General features: G+C 36.1%; 1 protein-coding gene across 4 annotated transcripts in view; it reads right to left on the bottom strand.

The window, feature by feature from the left end:
• STAM2 (signal transducing adaptor molecule 2) overlaps nucleotides 1–22,589 on the bottom strand; it is a 61,466-nt gene that overhangs the window by 19,259 nt on the left and 19,618 nt on the right. For 3 of the 4 annotated variants that reach the window (XR_009740587.1, XM_061437991.1, XM_061438010.1), the window contains exons 2-12: nucleotides 19,925–20,009; nucleotides 18,775–18,850; nucleotides 18,564–18,662; nucleotides 17,521–17,667; nucleotides 15,477–15,546; nucleotides 14,685–14,871; nucleotides 8,624–8,718; nucleotides 6,316–6,398; nucleotides 6,094–6,181; nucleotides 4,244–4,298; nucleotides 503–656 (exon numbers count right to left, since the gene is read on the bottom strand). Coding sequence is in view for 3 of the 4 variants with exons in the window: in XM_061437991.1 (XP_061293975.1) it covers nucleotides 503–656; nucleotides 4,244–4,298; nucleotides 6,094–6,181; nucleotides 6,316–6,398; nucleotides 8,624–8,718; nucleotides 14,685–14,871; nucleotides 15,477–15,546; nucleotides 17,521–17,667; nucleotides 18,564–18,662; nucleotides 18,775–18,850; nucleotides 19,925–20,009 (1,139 nt within the window). In the remaining variant the exon portion in view is untranslated. The remainder of the gene's footprint in view (nucleotides 1–502; nucleotides 657–4,243; nucleotides 4,299–6,093; nucleotides 6,182–6,315; nucleotides 6,399–8,623; nucleotides 8,719–14,684; nucleotides 14,872–15,476; nucleotides 15,547–17,520; nucleotides 17,668–18,563; nucleotides 18,663–18,774; nucleotides 18,851–19,924; nucleotides 20,010–22,589) is intronic. The other variant, XM_061437999.1, reaches the window with a different exon arrangement.

Genomic DNA, 22,589 nt, shown 5'->3' with positions numbered 1-22,589 from the left:
TCATATTCTCATCATGTGTGGATTTTTAACAGTGTAAGCCATACATCTGAGAAAATACAAAGCATGATCTGAGAACAAAATACGTTCCTTAGGCCTTTTTAATCATCATAGAAGTTAAAGAAATCTTAACAGAAATTTAAAATAAATGTTAGATTTTGCTTGCTGAGCAACAGGAACAGCATCAGTACCACATCTGGAAGACTCCTGACATGCCAGGAGTGTCCTAAATTAAAGGATTTATACTTACAAAACCTTATGAAGAACAGAACTCCACTCATATATTTAATGGTCTCTTAATTATGTTATAAATGAACTAAAATATATCTGTGAAATATGAGTGTCTAATTGTCCTGGTGAACACTTAACTGTTTATCCAACATTTTTCTGATGAAGATGGATTTTATAATGTTATTCATGCACCATAGAAATTTTAATACTATGCTTGTTTTTAATTTAAAACTTTTTCTAAATTTTGAAAAATGTTCTCAAAAGATATGCTCACCTGAATTGGAACTCCAGCTGATGAAGTTGGGTAATGTGCTGGATGGTGGATCTTTGAATAGACTGCATATACTGGCGCTTCATTCATCAACTTATTATAAAGTTCCAGAGCTTCTAAGACTTTTACATTCAATTCAGACAATTCTGAATGCTTCCTGATATAGAAGAAAAGCTCTTTAATACTTTTCAAAGTTTTTAAGCATTTAAGCATATTTTTAGCAGCATACGAGACTAATAAAAAGAAGGGCTTCCCTGTGGCTCAGATGGTAAAGCGTCTGCCTACAATGCGGGAGACCCGGGTTCAATCCCTGGGTCGGGAAGATCCCCTGGAGAAAGAAATGGCAACCCACTCCAGTACTCTTGCCTGAAAAACTCCATGGACTGTCACCTGAGGAGCCTGGTAAGCAACAGTCCTGGAGTTGCAGAGTCGGACATGACTAAGCAACTTCATTTTTCACTTGGCAACATAAATTATTTTTTAAAATTTACATTTTCTATTCATATTTTAAAAATTCTACTATGAAAGAATATTCAAACAGGGAAAACAGGAGGAGGAATTATTTACTTCATGTAATGACTAGGCTGATATAACTTCATAATACTAGGGCAATTCCTTTCCACAACTCATAAAATGCAACCAATTTATAATTTTGGTGCTAGGAGAATTTTTTTTCTTATGTTACAGGTTTCTGTTAAAAATTCAATTACAAACGAGTAATTTTTGAATTTAGGAAGAGTCCAAGTCTTAATTAAAAATCTTAGTAGAAAAAGAAAGTACTCAGGCAAGGCCCAGAGCCAGGTGTGAGATACAATATGACTGAGATATAAGCACATTCACAAACAAAATGATACATTTTTATTTGCTTATACCATGAAAGGCTCAACTAAAAAAAATTAATAATTATCTTTGAAAATGCAAATTTAAAAAATGTATACATAAACTAGTCTCTACAGCTTATTCATTGGTTTCTTTTGAAAGTGAGTGAATATAGGTCAAAATAATACTTTCAAGTTTGCATCTTCAAATCTGCCCAGGAAATTGCAAAGCCAGTCCTTTCAACTTGGTACAGTTCTGCTATCATTCTGGGGTAATAAAGAACTCCCTGTACAACAAGGGAGTTGTTGTAAAGTTCATAAAAGTGAAATGGCCACTTAATCTGGCCTAAAGCACCCACAAATCTGTTTATTAATGTAGCTTTTAAAATATATACACAGAGAGACTCAAGAGACAAGAAGCAAAGCAAGCAGCCGGACATAGGTCTACCCAATATATGACCGGGACTGAGTCCTACCAGGACTTGTCACCTTTCCTCTATCAGAGACTGTTATGTCTGAAACAAAAAGTGCTGTTTGCTCTCTTGCATGTGTGACTGTAACAAGAACGCTGAACTCTACTTTCAGAAATATTGGTTGTAAATTGCACAGGAAGTTTCAGAAATGAGCGTCCATGCTAACAGATGTGTCACTAGGAGCCACAGGCTCTAAGAACCATAGGCTCTAAGAACCAGAGTCCATATAAGCCAGTATTATACTAATGAAACACCAGAAGAACACTGAAGGGCAGGTTGAATGCACACTTGAGATCATCTTCAAGGATTTGAGACACAATCCCAAAGCAGTTAACAAATTTTTACTAAACTGTGCCTGACACTATCCTGGGATAGAGAAATTAGGCAAAAGTATCATTCTCTCCTTCAGAAAGACTGTAGTCTGTTAGGAAGACAAGGCCTGAAAAATAGCAAATGATATAAGATAGCACATAACCGAATGCAAAGTTCAGTGAAATAGGCAGGGGACCAAAGAGTTTAGAGGAGGGAATTAATGTGATTATCAAGGCTTTATGGAGAAGCCGGGACTTAAGCTGGTATCCCAGGAAAGATGGAAAGGTCAAGAAAAAAGGAAGACCAAGTCAGGTCAGTGGGACAGTGTAAATCAAGGCAATTGAAAGAAACAAGAAGGGTACACAAGGGAAGAGTGAAAAGGTGGTAGAAAAGGCACTTTGACAGAGGTGGTAAAAAATGGTTTTTGGAAGGCAGTAGGAAAGAACATTAATACAGCCTGAAACACAGTTAAGCTCAGGCTATGGATATTTCTTCAATAACTCTATCTACACCTTTCTTTGAAGTCAATTTACATGTTTACCCAATATAATTTCCTAGTAGGATAAATGCTACAAAATTTCATTCTGTACAATGACAGAAATGAAAGCTAAAATTTAATATTCTGACAGTAAAGTTTTTTTTACTGAGTTTAAGATACGGACTTAAACTGAGTTGCTTAATTGCTGAGTTAAAAGATATGGACTATTTTTAGTCTTTAGAAAGGTTTATAATAATTGCAGCCCTAGCCACACCTAAGATAATACTATTTTCTTTTTAATCTTTTTTTAAAAATTATTTTATTTATGTATTTATTTGGCTGCACTGGGTCTTCGCTACTATGTGGGCAGGCTTTTCTCTAGTTGTGGTGAATGGGGGCTAGCTGCGGTGCGCCAGCTTCTCATTACGGCGGCTTCTCACAGGCTCAAGAGGGTTCAGGCTTCAGCAGCTGCAGCATGTGGGCTCAGCAGTTACAGTTCCCTAGCTTTAGAGCACAGGCTCAGGAGTTGTGGTGCACAGGCTCAGTTGTGCCGTGGCACATGGGATCTTCCCAGACCTGGAATCAAACTGTGTCTTGCGCATTAACAAGCAGGTTCTTTAGCACTGAGCGACCAGGGAAGCCCTCTTTTTAATCTTTTCCATTTGATTATTCACTAACCATTAACATACCTGCACTGAAACCAAAATAACAAATTAACAGTAGATACTCCATGCTTTCTCCAAAATAAGACCAAAAAATATGATGAAATTGACACCATAATTTCATTCACTGAGACAGGGATTTACTTTTCATTTCTATAGAAAATACAACAACTTTATTTAAAAAAAAAAAAAAGCCCTAGGGAACAAAGATTATAATCCTCAGTGACTAGAAAAAACCTTGCTACTACTTTTCTCTGGTAAAGGCAGATAAGAAGCAAAGTAGCTCCTGTTCTTCCTATGCTGTTTTATACCCAAGTTCAGTAAACAGATATTAGAAAGGGATGATGGTGGGACACTAAAGCCTTCTTCCTTGTCTGCCATTCACCATGGATGCCCCCTCTGACTTAAGATATAAAGCTCTGAGCAATAAGAGAAGGGGCAAAACTAAGTTAAAAGCTCAAAACCCTGATAGTCTGACCTTCAGGGCTGCTATCTCTAAGGAAGAGTAAGACTCGATGGGATAATGAAATCAAAAGGACAACAGAAATACAGAAATACAAGGAAGAAATATGAGAAGAGAAGGTGTGTAAATCGGATTTAGAGTAAAAAAAGAAATTTCACTGTAAAGTTTTAATACTTTTCATTATACACTATTTCAAAAAATACTACTTTGCATTATATAATAAAACAGTGCTTGCCTATGATTCCTGTTCTATTTTGTGCTCTGTTCAAATTTACTCTTCATTATTCATTATCCCTCAACTCCAGCCCAAGTACAAAAATGAAGATAGGAATCCATCATTCTACATATAATACACTGCCATGAAAAAAGCTATTACCGAAATCAGAAGTACCATTCTATTAGTCTGTAAGGGTTTTTAGAAACAGAAACAATTTCAAAAGACTGAACAGTTCCACAAAAACTTTCTAGCTTAAAGTTCTGCCAAAACAAGTCAATGTAAGAAAACTATACTTGTCATTTTCTGCATGAAGAATCTCACCTATCAATCTCTTCAAGTTTTTCATCTATCATTGGACCCATCTGTTGGCAGATATCTGTAAACACAAAAATATTTAAAAATCTTGAAACTGAAAAACCAGTTTAAGTCAATTTCAACAATTTTTAACAACAGAGCACCAATATGTAACACCATGTAAAATATAAAGAGAATTAAGTTATGCTAGAGAAAGGACTGCAATAGACCCAACAGTAATACTATTCAGCACTAATATTAATATCATGTGACCAAGGCGAAGTAAAAATCAGAGCAGAAATCCCACCATGTTCTTCCAAAGTACTACTTTATAGACTGAAATTTGGAGTTATCTCAAAAACCTTAAAAATACTTAGAATACTATTATTAGTTACAATAAAATGAACTTGTCACAATATATAAAATAATTATATACAGATTAGATATGAAAAAGTTTCATTTATTTAAACCATTTCAAAATAACAGTTTTATATCTCCAAATGTAAACATTGATACAGTAGCACAATATTCTATATTCATAACCAGATTTTCTTCTATGAAAAATTTAATAACATTTATACAAGACTTCTGGGAGAAATATCAATAACCTCAGATATGCAGATGACACCACCCTCATGGCAGAAAGCAAAGAAGAACTAAAAAGCCTCTTGACGAAAATGAAAGAGAGTGAAAAAGTTGGCTTAAAACTCAACATTCAGAAAACTAAGATCATGGCATCCAGTCCAATCACATCATGGCAAATAGATGGTGAAACAATGGAAACAGTGAAAGACTATTTTGGGGGACTCCAAAATCACTTCAGATGGTGACAGCAGCCATTAAATTAAAAGATGGTTGCTCCTTGGAAGAAAAGCCATGACCAACCTAGACAGTATATTAAAAAGCAGAGACATTACTTTGCAAACAAAGGTCCATCTAGTCAAAGCTGTGGTTTTTCCAGTGGTCATGTATGGATGTGAGAGTTGGACTATAAAGAGAGCTGAGCACCGAAGAACTGATGCTTTTGAACTGTGGTGTTGGAGAAGACTCTTGAGAGTCTCTTGGACTGCAAGGAGATCTAACCAGTCCATCCAAAAGGAAATCAGTCCTGAATATTCATTGGAAGGATTGATTTTGAAGCTGCAACTCCAATACTTTGGCCACCTGATGAGAAGAACTGACTCATTTGAAAGACCCTGATGCTGGGAAAGATCGAAGGTGGGAGAAGGGGACAACAGAGGATGAGATGGTTGGATGGCATCACCGACTCGATGGACATGAGTCTGAGTAAGCTCCAGGAGTTGGTGATTGACAGGGAAGCCTGGTGTGCTGCAGTTCATGGGGTGGCAAAGAGTCAGACACAACTGAGCGACTGAACTGAACTAAAACATTTATCCCAGAGATTTTTCTCCCAATGGATTTTTTAAAAAGGCACAAAAACATCTATTTCAATTGCTTCAAATTTCTTAGAGAGTAAAAAGACACATCAGCATGTATCAAATACCCCTACATTACAAAGTAAACATAGATCATGTATAATTTTGACCTTTAAAATTCTGATACAAGAGAATTAGAAGAGGAATAAGAATTTCCAACATTTTGCTCAGTTACTTTATGATGCTATTTCTAATTCTGTCCTTTTCTGAACTGCAAATTTCATGAGTGGGCTTACAGAAAAGTAAAGACTTCCCCAATGAACAGGATAGGAAGGTTGTAACATCTTCCAAGTCATATGTTTACTATTTTACTACACTAGTCTACTTCCCACCAAAGATTTCTAATCTCTGGAAGCAACCCAAGGCAGAAAAAACTTAAGACATTATAAATTGCTAAAACATTAAATGACATTAAGGTAATCCCTAATATTCACTTAGTACCTTCTAAGTCCAAGAGGTCTTGAGAATCTGGTTTTGAATCTGTTGGATCTATACTCTGCAGTACCTGCAGGGCTCTATCCATCTTATCCTAAAAAAGTAACAGGACACCTTACGAAGAGTTTTAATTTCAATGATTATAAAAATTTATTTTCAAGCATTCTCAAGAATAACACATTTTAAAAGTCTTGACAGTTTAACCATTAAACAAAAGAATGACTCTACCTCATCTATATAAACAGGCTCAGGCTCTGATTTCTTAATTTCCTCCTCCTCATCATCAATTATATTCAATTTGTCCACAGCTGCTATGGAAACAAAGTAAACTTTAAGTTCCTCAGTATTCACCTTGGTAGTTTAGTCATTAATTTATAAATAGCCTGTGATTATTCATAAGAAAAAAAAAAGGAAACTCTAAATAACATTTCATAATCAATATAATCATAACATTTTGTAATCAATATACGTTATTACATATGGTCATTGATTCATGCCACAACTATCTATTTAGCCCTTACTATATGATAAGCATTGTTCGAGGCATTGAAAATACACTAGTGAATAAAACAAACAGGAATCCTTACCCTGATATAACTTACATTCTAGTGGAACAAGTAAGCAATATTAACGGGAGCTGTCATTACAGGCACCTTCCTAAAACTGAGTGTTATTGCTAGGGTGAAAATATATATACGAGAGTAGAGTATTATCTAATTAGCTAATTTCAGAGTTAAATCTATGAACTACACTCTTTCCTGCTATAAAAAATTATTTTCTACATGTAAAAAAATTTAAAAAGAGACCTGATTTCAACCTGATAACAGTTACAGTAACACAAAACAAAAACTTTTCTTAGAAAAGAGAAGGTTGAAAAATAACTTAAAAAAATATATATACATATATATAGAAAATTATTTAAATGCTCACTGGAGAACTGCCACAATGTACTATATTTTAATAAGTAAATTTGAATTAGAAACGAGTTGCCAGTCCAGGTTCGATGCACAATACTGGATGCTTGGGGCTAGTGCACTGGGATGACCCAGAGGGATGGTATGGGGAGGGAGGAGGGAGGAGGGTTCAGGATGGGGAACACATGTATACCTGTGGCGGATTCATTTTGATATTTGGCAAAACTAATACAATTATGTAAAGTTTAAAAATAAAATAAAATTAAAAAAAAATTATAATCAAAAACTATATAACCAAAGAAGTTTTAAGTCCCAACAGTTATTTCAAATATTTAGTTAACTTTCAAGTATGCCCTAAGAAGCAGAACTTAGCATAACACGAGGATTTACTGAAAATCCAGGGTATTTTTTACTTTTAAAAATAGAAGCTCAATTTCTCCAGCCTATAGTGAATTCTACGGCATTCCCTGAGCATGGTCTATCAAGCTATTAAACCTAGTGTCTCCAATGTTCATATCAACTTAAGAGTCAGAATGGAGGCAAAAGAAGTATTGAGTGGCAGAGTACTCAGTATTCATCTCTCTCAATTTTAACTGAATGCATCATTCAGTCTACACAAAGATGATGCTACACACGCTGTAGAGCTTTCACAATTTAAGTTCTCTAGAACGATAAAGATTAGAAGCAGTATGTTCAGCAGCTATGTCAGTACAAGTACATTCTAATGGCAGAGTTGCCGACTTTAGCATCCTGGCTCTACCACCTACTAGCCAAATAACCTCAGCCTCAGTTTTCTTATCTATAAAATGGGATAGCAAAAGTACCTATTTCACAGACTTAAGAAGATTAAATGAAATAGTGCAAGCAAAGGACTTTGCACAACAGCTGATAAACGAGTGCTTAAACACCACTGAGCAATTTTATTTTTGACCCTCACCATCATTAGTATTATTACCAGTTATTCTGCACACTCAGCACCACCACCCTACCCCCCAACTCCCTGCCTGCCTAACAAATGGACGCTTTCTTGGCATGGTTGGCAGCAGCTGTGTAGAACTGTCTGTGGCTGCAAAACTGAGGGAAGTTCAGAAGATGTGAACTAGGAACCTACTGTCTTGATTACATTACTTTGTTATTGTTTTGAGTTCCCCGGGACCAAATCAATGTAAGGAAAAATCTACAATTTAGGAGTACTCCTAACCCCTGTAATCACACTCAGCACTTGTCAATGGATCCCCCAACCTGCCTGCTTTGATACTGCGCTTCAATGATGAATAAAACATTTTTTGTACTAGACAAATGCAAATAGCCTCTTAAACCATAATTACACTGATTTAAATATTTACATGGTCAAGCATAGCTTACTTTATGCCTTATATGTACCTATGCACATTAACTCTCAAAGGATTTAAAATATAATGATAAGGAAATAATTCTAATTTGGAATTGACCTGGGGTAAGTTAACCCCTTAATTTGGGAAGAAGTAGGTTAAACTGTATTATCCATGAATAAATTATTGAAAATAAGAATTAAATGCCAATCTACTTTATATTTCAAACCAAATCATAAAATTCAAACAGAAAACTTCAATAGATTTAACCTTTCCATAGATTTAACTTACCTGCCTCTGATTCTATGTTTAAATTACATGTTACAAAATTAGATGGGAAGAGTCCAATTCCTCTGTGATTTTCTCCTTTCCACCAATTAGCATCACTGAAAATACAGTACAAAAATGCCATTTGTTACTCTATATTTCATTAGTGTCAAGAGTAATTAAAATAAAAATTAAATTTAGTCTACTTTGAAAATACTAGTTCAAATCCCACTATATTTAAAAGTAGTTCTTCTTAAACTTGTGTGTTAGTTGCTCAGTCATGTCCTACTCTTTGTGACCCCATGGACTATAGCCCTTCAGGCTCCTCTGTCCATGGAATTCTCCAGGCAAGAGTACTGGAGTGGGTAGCCATGACTTCTCCAGAGGATCTTCCCAACCTAGGGAAAGAACCTGGGTCTCCTGCATTGCAGGCAGATTCTTTACCATCTGAGCCACGAGGGAAGTAAACTTAATAAGAAATATAAAAAAGTACAAATAAAATAAACATCTATATTCTCATACTTAAATTCAGAACCTATCAACAACTGGTCATATTTGATTCTGTACTTAAAAAAAAAACAAAACAAAACAAAACATTACAGATAACACTGAAGTTTCCTTTATCAACACCTCCAAATCCCAAACTCACATCCATCCTTCATACCACCACCAAGTTGATACGTCACCTTCCTTCAGATATATTTTTTATTCATTTACTATATCTATAAACTCTATATTTATCTATAGAGCTTACAGATATAGATATATATAGATACGTATAGCCAACTCTATAGATATTAAGTTGGTACAAAAGTAATTGCAGTTTTGCATTGTTGAACTTTGCCATTTGATATTGGAGTGTTCTTAAATAAATATGGTTATGTTATACACCATTTTAATGCACATTTCTTGCTTTTATTTTTTTGCTAATGACTTATTACTTGTTTATATTTATTTTAGACTAGGGAAATGATGTTAGACAAAAAAGCAAATTGGAGTGGTTTTCTTATTTGAGTTCAAAAGTAAAGCAGCAAGGACAACTCACAACATCAACAACACATCTGGCCCAGGAACTGCTAATGAATGGACAGTGCAGTGGTTCAAGTGGTTCAAGTTCTGCAAAGGAGACAAGAGCTTTGAAGAGGAGGAGCATAGTGGCCAGCCATCGGAAGGTGACAACATCATCAAAGCTGATCCTCTTACAACCACGAGAAGTCGCCAAAGAACTCAACGTCGATCGTGCTATGGTCGGTCATTTGGCATTTGAAGCCAATTGGAAAGGTGAAAAACCTCGATAAGTGGGTGCCTCATGAGCCGACCACAAATCAAATAAATCGTCATTTTGAAGTATCATCTTCTCTTATTCTACGCCACAACAACAAACCATTTCTTGATCACATTGTGATATGCAATGAAAAGTAGATTTTATAAGACCACTGGTGACGACTAGCTCAGTGGTTGGACTGGTAAGAAGGTCCAAAGCACTTCCCAAAGCCAGACTTGCACCAAGAAAGGTCACAGTCACTGTTTGGTAGTCTGCTGCCACTGTGATCCACTACAGCTTTCTGAACCCTGGTGAAACCATTGATCTGAGAAGTATGCTAAGCAAATCGATGAGATGCACTGAAAACTGCAATGTTTACAGCCATCTTTGGTCAACAGAAAGGGCCCAAATCTTCTCCACAACAATGCCTGACCACATGTTGCACAACCAATGCTTCAAAAGTTGAACAAATTAGGCTACAAAATTTTACCTCATTCGCCATATTCACCTGACCTCTCACCAACTGACTACTTCTTTGAGCATCTCAACAACTTTTTGCAGGGAAGATGATTCCACAAACCAGCCTGAGGCAGAAAATGCTTTCCAAGAGTCAAATCCCGAAGAACGGATTTTTTTTTTTTTAATTTTTCGAAACCACTTTCTTAAAGTTTTTACATACAAAGAGCTGTACCTATTTACCGTACAACTCGATGGATTTGCAAATTAGTATGCATCTGAACATCATCACCACAGGTTATACAATAAATATATCCATTACCTCCTAAAACTTTCTCCACCCATCTCTATTTATTAATTTTTGGTGATAACACAATGTAAGATCTCCCTTCACAGCAAATTTTAAGTGCACAGTACAGACCATAATCCTAGACACAATGCTGTAGAGTAGAACCCTTTAGGATTGATCTGGAGCACAGATTTTTATACTACAGGAATAAGTAAACATTTCTTGTTGGCAAAAATGTGCTGATTGAAAAGGTTCCTATTTTGATTAATGAAGATATGTTCGAGCTTAGTTATAATGATTTAAAATTGATGGTCCAAAACCACAATTACGTTCGCGCCAACCTAACATAAATGTTAATCATTATATATCTTTTAAATTTTATAGGTTAATTCTTTCAGATTTTATTAATCCCTTTTAAAGATCCATCACACAGATATGGCGTATCTGATGTACTCATCCCCATGCAGGCAGACATTTAGGTTATTTCCAGTCTTTTCTCTCACCCTTATAAAGGCTGGGGTAATAATCATTCTAGATTTTAGGGCACACATGCAACAATTCTCTAGGCATGTGCACAGAGACAGGCTTGCTGGGCCACAGAACCTAAGCATTTTCCATTTCACTAATGCTGTCAAATGTTCCCTGAAGTGGCTGTGGCAATTCACCAACCTCCTTTCCCTCAGCAGCATGTGAGAATGTCATTTTTGCTCCCATGTATTAACTGTCCAGGCAGCACTTGGATTGCACAGGAGAAATCATCTCTTACTGCTGTGCCCATTTGCACTTCTGAGCATCCAGACTGGCTCTTCCCTAGACTGCTTGTTCATATCTTCTGTCCATTTTTCTTTTTCCACTGGGTCATTCGTCTCTTTTCATGAATATGTAGGAGTTCTGTACATATCTGAAGAGCATTTGTTTGTCTGTATTATGCAAATACCTTGAATTCCTCAATCTATTCTCCTTTATTTTTGCCTAATAGTTTCACATTTTCCTTTATAGCACTCTTCCACATTTAGGTCTTTATTTGGAATGAAATTTTATGTACTGTGTGAAGCTGAATCAAATTTTATTTATACTGCATAGAAAGTCAATTCATCCCAGCAAAATCTATTTAATAGTACATCATTTTTCCTACTGATTTATGATAGTCTATCTTTCAAACAGCAAGCTGCTATCTGTTCATAAGCTTATTTCTGGATTCCACCCTGTTGCAATAGACTATATTTATTATAACCTCTTAATATGCCTTGATACATGACAGGAAAAGTACCTTCTCTGTGTTATTGTAGACCTTCATATTTCCATATTAATGTCAAAATAAAAATGTTTCCAAGTTCTCTGGAAAAAAGTCTTATTGAGCTGTTAATGACAGAATGAACTGTTTATGTATTAATATTAGAAAAAGTAATCTTTACAATATTAAGGTTTCTTCAGCATAAATGACATCTCACTCCATTTATATTTATTGATATATAAATATATATATTATATCTTTCAAAGGATTTATAATTTTTTTCCATGAAGTCCTTAAGTGTCTTTGTTAGGTTTATTTATTCCTGCTGCTGCTAAGTCATGTCAGTCGTGTCCGATTCTGTGCGACCCCAGAGACGGCAGCCTACCAGGCTCCGCCGTCCCTGGGATTCTCCAAGCAAGAACACGAGTGGGTTGCCATTTCCTTCTCCAGTGCATGAAAGTGAAAAGTGAAAGTGAAGTCGCTGAGTCGGACACGACTGACCCCAGGGACTGAAGCCTACCAGGCTCCTCCATCCATGGGATTTTCCAGGCAAGAGTACTGGAGTGGGCTGCCATTGCCTTCTCCTATTTATTTCTAGATCCTTTATAATATTTGGGAGCACTAAGAATGACATTTTTTGGTATACTCTGTTAATAAGGAATCTGCACCTGTCTATCAGCTGAGTATTTCTTAAACTGAAGTCTGAGAATGATATATTTTCAAGGGACTTCAAGTTCTATATGTGAAGTTTTAAATTTTGTACTTTTAATTTCAACAGAATATAAAAACAATGGATATAGTCATATTCTGGATCATCCAGATGACCTCTTTTTTAATGCAAGATGGCCATTTAACTTTAGTACCCAAGTGTGCATTTGTGTTTAAAATCTTGCCAGTAATAACCAATCTCCTAGAATGATAACATTTTACTTATGTGTGTTGATGAGCACATCTATGGCAGTTTTAAGATTGGGGTTTCCTAACATCAAAATGTGGAGAAGAAAATGGCAACCCACTCCAGTGTTCTTGCCTGGAGAATCCCAGGGACGGGGGAGCCTGGTGGGCTGCCGTCTATGGGGTCGCACAGAGTCGGACACGACTGAAGTGACTTAGCAGCAGCAGCAGCAGCAACATCAAAATGACATTTAATCAACCTACATATTCCATCATATTCATGTTGAATTCTCTTAGTAGTTTACAACAGAAAAAAACATTCTCTTTTGCAAGGATAAGCCTTAACTGAAAATAGTTTCATATGAGTCTAAGTTATTTAATGGATTTGTGCTTTAACTAGACATCAACGAAAAGACACATGGCTTCACAATGACGTAACCCTTTACATACTGCAAGCCTGCAGACCATACAGATAACATAATGCCACATGAACATCAAATGACATCAAGGGATATGGTATGTATGCAGGAGTCACGACAACCACATAAGAAACAATCAGAAGAAAATTGAGTTATCAGAGCAGTGAGCAGAACAGACTTGCTGAAGAAAATGAGGAAGCAGCTGTGCCACTGATCAGTACTGTTATTTACCTTGTGAGCAGTAACTTACACTGGAAAATTTTCTCATTACATAAAAATAATGCTCATTTTGTAGTTTTTCTTATATTTATTTTATAAATGTCCTTCATTTTATGCTTGTATAAAAGTATCAGAAGTGTAAACTTAAGTTCTTCTATAAACATTTTACACCCAGAAGCCTGACATTTCAGACTGTCAGCATTCAGACCCCATATTAACCCTTCACCTTCACATCTATTTATTCTCCTTCAGGGATCATGTGCTCTGGTCCACATGATTATTTAAAAAAGAAAAACAAAAAAGACTCTTAAAGAAAAAAAAAATGATTATTTTCTAAGTAAACATAATGTTATCTTGACTGTGTAAGAGACCTTCATTTTCCTGTTCTGTAAGATCAAAGTTCACCCAAAGTGAACCCACTGGATAAGCCTTTTTTCCTAGAGGTGTGTACCAGGTGTGACTCCGCTTTTTTCTGGACCCCAACATTACCTTTTATGGCATTCACAATCTCCATACCACATATTTACTTGTAAAGTAATCTTAACTCCCTTCCTTTATTCTAGGTTTTATGAAGAAAAGAACTATTTCCTCATTCTTTATTATAAATAAACACAGCATATTCATATAGTATTTTCCCAATAAATATTTACTGCAGCAAAGTAAAACCATTTTGGGTTTCTACCCATTTAAAAATACACTAATGTATCCTTACTAAGTTATTTATAATGGATACCAAATACATTTGCAATCTGTTAGTAACGAGTTGGTAGGTCTCACTCTTGCTAAATTTCATCAATTTCTTTTAAAAGCAAACTAAAGTAGAATTAGTCTCAGTAAAGACAAATCTATTCTTTATTACAAGTATAAGTGATAGAGAAATTGTGAGGGAGAGGCAGTAGCAGATTAACAACTGGGGAGGAGCTGAGCATAGTTTTTAGCTGAGCTGATCAAAGGTATTACAGCTATATCTCTTCCTAAAGTTGTTTTTTTTTTTTTGCCAGTAATTTTGGTATATACAATTCTCAATGTAAATACATCCAAATGACTGAATATTTCTGCGTCTCAATTGTGATAATAAACAATATTATTCAATACATTTTTAACCCAAGATACAAAGAACACTTTATTACCAAATTTAATGAAAGAATAAGAAACTCAAACTACCCTAATTTTAGAAAGAAATAATTAAGGCAGAAAAGGTTCTAGTATGATTTAAATACACCAAAGTCAAAAGCTGAATATTCAGCATTCTAAATTAAGGATATGATACTGAATAACTTCAAAATATTCCAGAAACATTTAAAACATACCTGTCATCCAAAACAATAATAATTTCACCATGTTTAAAAGTGAGTTCATTGTCCTCAACGGCTTCAAAATCATATAAAGCTCTCACTTTCCTTGCAACTTTATTATTTGACTGAATTTCTGCAGATGGATATAAGGATTTTGTTTCTGTGTGCTGCTGCTTCTGCTCTTGCAATGATAATTCAATAGCTAGTTTGAAAAATTAAAATGCAAAAAACAAGACAGACAGTATTAACTCTGATTTTTTAAGAGTTTAAAAAGAAATATTACATAATATACTATTTAATAAGAATAAATCAAGTGAATGTTATTTGTCCAGTTAAATACTAAACAATTAGCTTTTGTAGGGTGGGGGTGGAGGCAAAAGGGGACAGGGCAGACAACTATGACATTTTTGAAAATAAAGTTTTTGCTCATTCCTTAATATCACAGTCTGTCATATACAGCAGCTATTATTTTTACAGCAAACAGATTGTGACATTATAATATGGGTAGCTTTCCATATAGAACAAGTCATGAACATATTTCTGTGCTTGACTCATAACTTTGGCATTAAAGAAAAGGTGAAATGTAATCTCTTCAAAGGTAGGACACTAAAAACCATTACTTGCAAGGATTATGAATCCAATTAACCTTATATCATGTCAGTTGTTTCTCTTACGTTTTCAGACTCCACTGATTTTTAGATTTGAGGTAAAATACTACAAGTAAACTCAGTTTTATTTTAATTTTTATTCCAATAAATCATTCTGCAAAGATCAGCAATACTAAACTACATGTGCTTGATTCTTTACCTTTAGCTATATCTTCATCTTCTTTGTTTTTGTTTGATGATGTACCGTTTTTGGCAGCAGCTGAGACAGTCTGTAATGTATAAGTAAAATGAACACAACTACCTTTTCAAAGAAAACACAAGCTCTATAATTACTTGCACATGCTAATTAAAAAAAACAACTAATGTAACTAATGAGTTTGACTTAAAAGTGAAGGTCTTTATGATAATTTTAAGTAGTTGTTTTCAAATACTAGAACAGAACATCAGAATTTTCAAGAAAACATGAAAAAAATCACAAAGGGCATGAACTGGTTTACATTTTGCATCAATCTTAGTATCTGACACAGAACCTGGCATAAAGAAAAGTACTTAAATATACATCTTTCCTGACTGCACTTCCTGATCTCGGTGGTCCAAAGCCTCTAATTCAGTGAGAGGTGATACGCTGCTAGAGGTGCGGGGCTACAGAAGTACCAAGAAGCCAGGATAAAGAAGAAGAGCAGAGGCGGGACGCAAACAACAGGGGCAGCTCCTGTTAACCCCCTTCACTACTCATTGTGTTTGAATGGTGGTGACTCTTCAGACATAGCAGAGGACTAAGGAAAGTCATGCTTAAACTTAAGGGCATGGAAGACAGAGATGTCCAGGGTTCCGAACCATCAACCAGTTTTTTCCGAATCAACACAGATTTTTGAGAATGACTTGCAGAAAGGACAGAGCAAGGAAAAGCTGGCTTTTTATTACTTTTAAGACTTTTATTTTTAAATTTATTTTTAACTGGAGGATAACTGCTTTACAATGTTGTGTTAGCTTCTGCTGTTTATGACAATGTGAATCAGCTATAAGTATACATATATCCCCTCCCTCTTAAGCCTCCTTCCTACCCCATCCCCCAGCCCACCCATCTGCGTCATCACAGAGCACTGAAGCTGAGCTCCCTGTGCTACATACAGCTGCTTCCTGCCAGCTACTTATGTTACACATAATAGTACATATATGTCAATGTTACTCTCTCAATTTGTACCACCCTGTGTTGCCCCACTGTGCCCACCAGTCCATTCTCCATGTCTGCAACTCTATTCCTGCCCTTCACATACGTTCATCAGTACCATTTTTCTCGATTTCATTTATATGGGCTAATACATGACACTTGTTTTTCTCTTTCTGATTTATTTCACTCTCTGTAACAGGTTCTAGCTCATCCACCTCACTACATTCTACTTTGAACCCATAGATCTGATCAACTGAAAAGGTTCTTTTTGTGTCTTCAGTCTATGGTCTAAAATCGAAAAAATACACAGTTCTCTTAGTTTCTTTGCCTAGCCCATATCCTGAGAAAACAAGAGACACTGAGAGCAGAACCCAAGATACAGTGTTTTTCCCCCACAGACCCAAAATACACCACAGACTCTGGGAATCATTATCCCTGCCTCCACCCCGGTCCTGCAAACGCTGTCCCTGTGTCCTCAAGTAAACTTCTAGCCTTACAGGCCAACCCATTTTATACGTAAACTACAGCATACTCCAGGCATGTTCCCTCTTCAGCAGACAGGCCTCGAGCTTTCTCAAGTCCATGAAATGATTCATGTCATTCCTCCCTTGACAACCTCTTTACTCCCCTTACATACTGAATTACATTCCAGCCTAAAAATTCTACTCTTCAACTTCTTCACCATCCAGTCTACAGTTACCTCTTCTTGGCATCTAACTTTTGCACCCCTCATCCATCTTTGTCACTTATAATCAGTTATTTTTCACATATATAAAGCTACCCTTTCAATTGACTATAAATACCTTGAACATAAGGGCTCTCTCACACATCTATGCCTTTTGCATGACTCTAGATTCAGAGTCACATTAAACAGATTATTTATGGATGACTCACTTCTCAAAGTTCTCATGTGTAGAATTCACTTGACAATTACAGGCACTACACTAGACAAACTCATATAGAGTGGAGGTGAGTAATGACTAAGATAGACCTTGCCCAGCTTTGAAATAAGGTATATACCTTCAAAATACTATAGTATAGGGTCATCCATGAGTCTGAATGAATCTCTTACCTGAGAACCTGATGGAGGAAAAGTAATTCCTTCTTCTTTCATAGATTTAATAGTTGCAGATATTAGACTAAACTGAGGGTCCTTCTGAAATTCTTCTGACCATTCTACCATTAAAGATTTCAGTTTTTCACATACTTTAGGATGAGCCTTTTAAAGAAAAGGCAAAGAATAAAATAGTTAAAATAAGCACTTGAATTATTTAACAAAGAGAATTACCACCAAAATTCTCTAGTTTTATGAATATCCACAAAAGTCCAGCATATCTTAGTTTAGATGAGCACTTGATAAATACCTATTTTAATATATACTTGTCTCTTGGAAAATTACCTGTTTTGAACATTAATGTTTATGTCTTATACAATGACAATGAATCTGTCATATTCATAGATTATTTCATGTTTTCCTAATATTCTCAATATTAGATTAAACTTTTTATATCAACTAAAGTAAAATTCTGAGATTTCTGTCACTAATAGCATGAACATAGTGAATCAGAGTTTCTATTACAAATAAACCAATAACAACCCCATCACAAAGGCCCTCTCCACCCTGTTCTCTAAAACAAAGGCCTCCTTTGCTCACCATCTCTAATGGGAATCAGGACAGAATGATGGTTAGTTTGGATGCTGGTATCACAGACACTTACATCTGAACTTCAGCTATGCCACTTATTAGCTGCATAATCTTAGACAAGTTACTCTTAAGTCTTAGTTTCTCCATCTATAAAATAAGAATTACCTGGGAATCTAACTTCCAAGAGTTGCTAAGAGCATTAAACAAGATAGCATACATAAAATGCTTAAAGCAGTGGCTGCTAATCCTCAATAAAGATCAGCTTTATCACTTATATATATGCTTTAGGGAGGAAAACAGTTTTTGGTGCTACAAATGCAAACAACAAATTTTAGAATAGAAAGTTTGTTTCGTTTCAAATTTATCTAAAAGGATTTCACTTACAACTCTACTAATGCTATAACACAGTTAAAATAACACAGCATATGTATTTTTTAATGACTCAAACTTCTTTTCTTTTTAAAATTTACCTTATTTTTTATCACAGCACGTACTTCTGTTGCAAAATCACGGGAACACACTTCTAAATGAAATATCTTTCCACAGTTTGCCACACAAGCCCCAAGAAGCTATTAATTAAAATAAAAATCAATATACAAATGTTGAGATGTAATTTTACTTAACTTACTGAAACAAACACATTTAAAATTTGGGCCAAATAATAACATGACTTTCACTTACAGTTAATGCCTGCAGAGCAACATGAGGAACTTTATGATTTACCCTTTTCATTATGGCTTTTAGGCAATCTTTTGCTCTAAAAAAATGAAGAAAGTTAAGTATTCAGAATTTCAATTCAAGCATTAAATACATAAGGTATTCTACAACCAAGTAACTTTAAAAGCTATTTGGTCATACAACACCTTATATGTACACCTGCAAACTTTACTTCATTAAGGGAATAAATCTATCAAATGATCTTACACCTTTTGCTCATAGACTTGTAGAGGGGAAAAAATGCTTACTGCAAAGGTTGTGTATCCCAAAATCAAAAATCAAATCATTTCAAAAACGTCAGTCAACACAAGAGAACAGTATCATAAAAATTATCTTTACATTTAAGACAGCTTTCAGACAGCAAATTCTTATCTTGTGGGGAAAAAAACTAGCAAGATACATAGTCTCATATGATTTAAGTATAACCATGCATGAATAAACTTCAAAAAGCTGGAACATTAAAACAAATGCTTTCATCAGTCTTCTAAACCTCTAATGTATAATCAGGTTAATGGCCCCATTCCATCCTCAAAGCACTATTATTTATATTCACTTTTTCATCATGATTTATTGCATTTATCTATTCATTACTGAAAGATCTTTTCAATATATTATATATTGTTATATTTATCTACTTCATTAATAACATGTCTAAGTCACAGGAGAATGCCCTAAATAATTAAGTCTATTCATTGTTAACAACTGTCCCTATTGAATCAAGGCATTATATATATATATATATATATATATGTGTGGTTTTTTTTTTTTTTTTTTGAGCTGTACCTTGAGTCTTCTGGGATCTTAGTTCCCCAACCAGGGATTGAACCTGGACCCCCAGCAGTGAAAGCACAGTGTCCTAAGCACTGGACCACCAGGGAATTCCCTGTATCAAGGCTTTAATTATACACTTCAATATTTCAAGTTTTCAGTTAATTCTTTTCTGTTTGTTCTTTCAGAATAAGATTAACCACATAAATTCAGCCAGTAGCATGTCTTTACTTTTACTCCCAAAAGGAAACAGTAAAAATCCCATTTCCTTCCAGAATTATATCAGGAAAAGAGATACAGATTATTAAGCTCCTAGACATTCACTGGGCATGACTGGCCATCTTACCCGTTAGGAGTGCTTCCAACTTTGTCACATATGTCCATAATAAGACTCCAATCTTCTGTAGTGTTGTACTCATTTGTAGCCTTTTCTATAAGAGATAAACATACAAAAAATTAGGATGTCTTACATGCCAGGAAAGACATAAAAGTATCCAGAGAAAAGAAACCAATTACACACAAGGGAACTCCTATAAGACCATTAGCTGATATTTTGGCAGAAACTCTGCAGACCAGAAGAATATGGCGTAATATTTTCAAAGTGATGAAAGGAGAAAAAGCTACAAACAAGAATACTCCACCCACCTGAAAAAAACAAAAACAAACACTCTACCCAGCAAAGATATCACTCAGATTTGAAGGAGATAGAGTTTCATAAACAAGCAAAAGCTAAAAGAGTTTAGCATCATTAATACATGAACCGTGAACTTCCAGATGTTCAAGCTGGTTTTAGAAAGGGCAGAGGAACCAGAGATCCAATTGCCAACATCTGCTGGATCATTGAAAAAGCAAGCAAGTACCAGAAAAACATCTATTTCTGCTTTATTGACCATGCCAAAGCCTTGGACTGTGTGGATCACAAGAAACTGGGGAAAATTCTGAAAGAGATGGGAATATCAGACCACCTGACCTGCCTCTTGAGAAATCTGTATGCAGGTCAAGAAGCAACAGTTAGAACTGGACATGGAACAACAGACTGCTTCCAAATAGGAAAAGGAGTACATCAAGGCTGTACATTCTCACCCTTATTTAACTTATATGCAGAGTACATCATGAGAAACGCTGGACAGGATGAAGCACAAGATGGAATCAAGATTGCCGGGAGAAATATCAATAACTTCAGATATGCAGATGACACCTGCCTCATGGCAGAAAGCAAAGAACTAAAGAGCTTCTTGATGAAAGTGAAAGAGGAGAGTGAAAAAGTTGGCTTAAAGCTCAACATTCAGAAAACGAAGATCATGGTGTTCGGTCCCATCACCTCATGGGAAATAGATGGGGAAACAGTGGCAGATTTTTATTTTTGGGGGCTCCAAAATCACTGCAGATGGTGACTTCAGTCATGAAATTAAAAGATGCTTGTTCCTTGGAAGGAAAGTTAAGGCCAACCTATTAAAAAGCAGAGACATTCAGATCAGATCAGTCGCTCAGTCATGTCCGACTCTTTGCGACCCCATGAATCGCAGCACGCCAGGCCTCCCTGTCCATCACCAACTCCCGGAGTTCACTCAGACTCACGTCCATCGAGTCAGTGATGCCATCCAGCCATCTCATCCTCTGTCGTCCCATTCTCCTCTTGCCCCCAGTCCCTCCCAGCATCAGAATCTTTTCCAATGAGTCGACTCTTCGCATGAGGTGGCCAAAGTACTGGAGTTTCAGCTTTAGCATCATTCCTTCCAAAGAAATCCCAGGGCTGATCTCCTTCAGAATGGACTGGTTGGATCTCCTTGCAGTCCAAGGGACTCTCAAGAGTCTTCTCCAACACCACAGTTCAAAAGCATCAATTCTTCAGCACTCAGGCTTCTTCCCAGTCCAACTCTCATATCCATACATGACCACAGAAAAAACCACAGCCTTGACTAGATGAACCTTTGTTGGCAAAGTAATGTCTCTGCTTTTGAATATGCTATCTAGGTTGGTCATAACTTTCCTTCCAAGGAGTAAGCATCTTTTAATTTCATAGCTGCAGTCACCATCTGCAGTGATTTTGGAGTACAGAAAAATAAAGTCTGACACTGTTTCCCCATCTATTTCCCATGAAGTGATGGGGCCGGATGCCATGATCTTAGTTTTCTGAATGTTGAGCTTTAAGCCAACTTTTTCACTCTCCACTTTCACTTTCATCAAGAGGCTTTTTAGTTCCTCTTCACTTTCTGCCATGAGGGTGGTGTCATCTGCATATCTGAGGTTATTGATATTTCTCCCAGCAATCTCGATTCCAGCTTGTGTTTCTTCCAGTCCAGCAGAGACATTACTTTGCCCATAAAGGTCCATCTAGTCAAGGCTATGGTTTTTCCAGTAGCCATGTATGGATGTGAGTTGGACTGTAAAGAGAGCTGAGTGCTGGAGAACTGATGCTTTTGAACTGTGGTGTTGGAGAAGACTCTTGAGAGTCCGTTGGACTGCAAGGAGATCCAACCAGTCCATCCTAAAGGAGATCAGTCCTCGGTGTTCATTGGAAGGACTAGTGTTGAAGCTGAAACTCCAATACTTTGGCCACCTGATTCAAAGAGCTGACTCATTTGAAAAGACCCTGATGCTGGCAAAGATTGAGGGCAGGCGGAGAAGGGGACGACAAAGGATGAGATGGTTGGATGGCATCACCAACTCAATGGACATGAGTTTCGGGAGACTCTGGGAGTTGGTGATGGATAGGGAGGCCTGGCGTGCTGCAGTCCATGGGGTCGCAAAGAGCCGGACACGACTGAGTGACTGAACTGAACTGAAACTGTCTTTACGAGAAATGTTAAAGCTTTAAGCAGCAAACATCAAAACTAGAAATACAAACATTTTGAAATGAAAAATCTCACTGGCAAAGGCAAATGTACAGTGAAGATAGTAGATTAAGTACTTACAAAGGTAGTAGGAAGGTTAAAAGACAAAAGAAGTAAATTCATCTATATCCAGAAGAGTAGTTAAGGGATACAAAAAACTGAAAACTTGTAAATTTA

Source organism: Bos javanicus, chromosome 2 (genome assembly GCF_032452875.1).
Source record: "Bos javanicus breed banteng chromosome 2, ARS-OSU_banteng_1.0, whole genome shotgun sequence".
NCBI lineage: Eukaryota > Metazoa > Chordata > Mammalia > Artiodactyla > Bovidae > Bos > Bos javanicus.
This window is presented reverse-complemented; position numbering and strand designations above follow the sequence as displayed.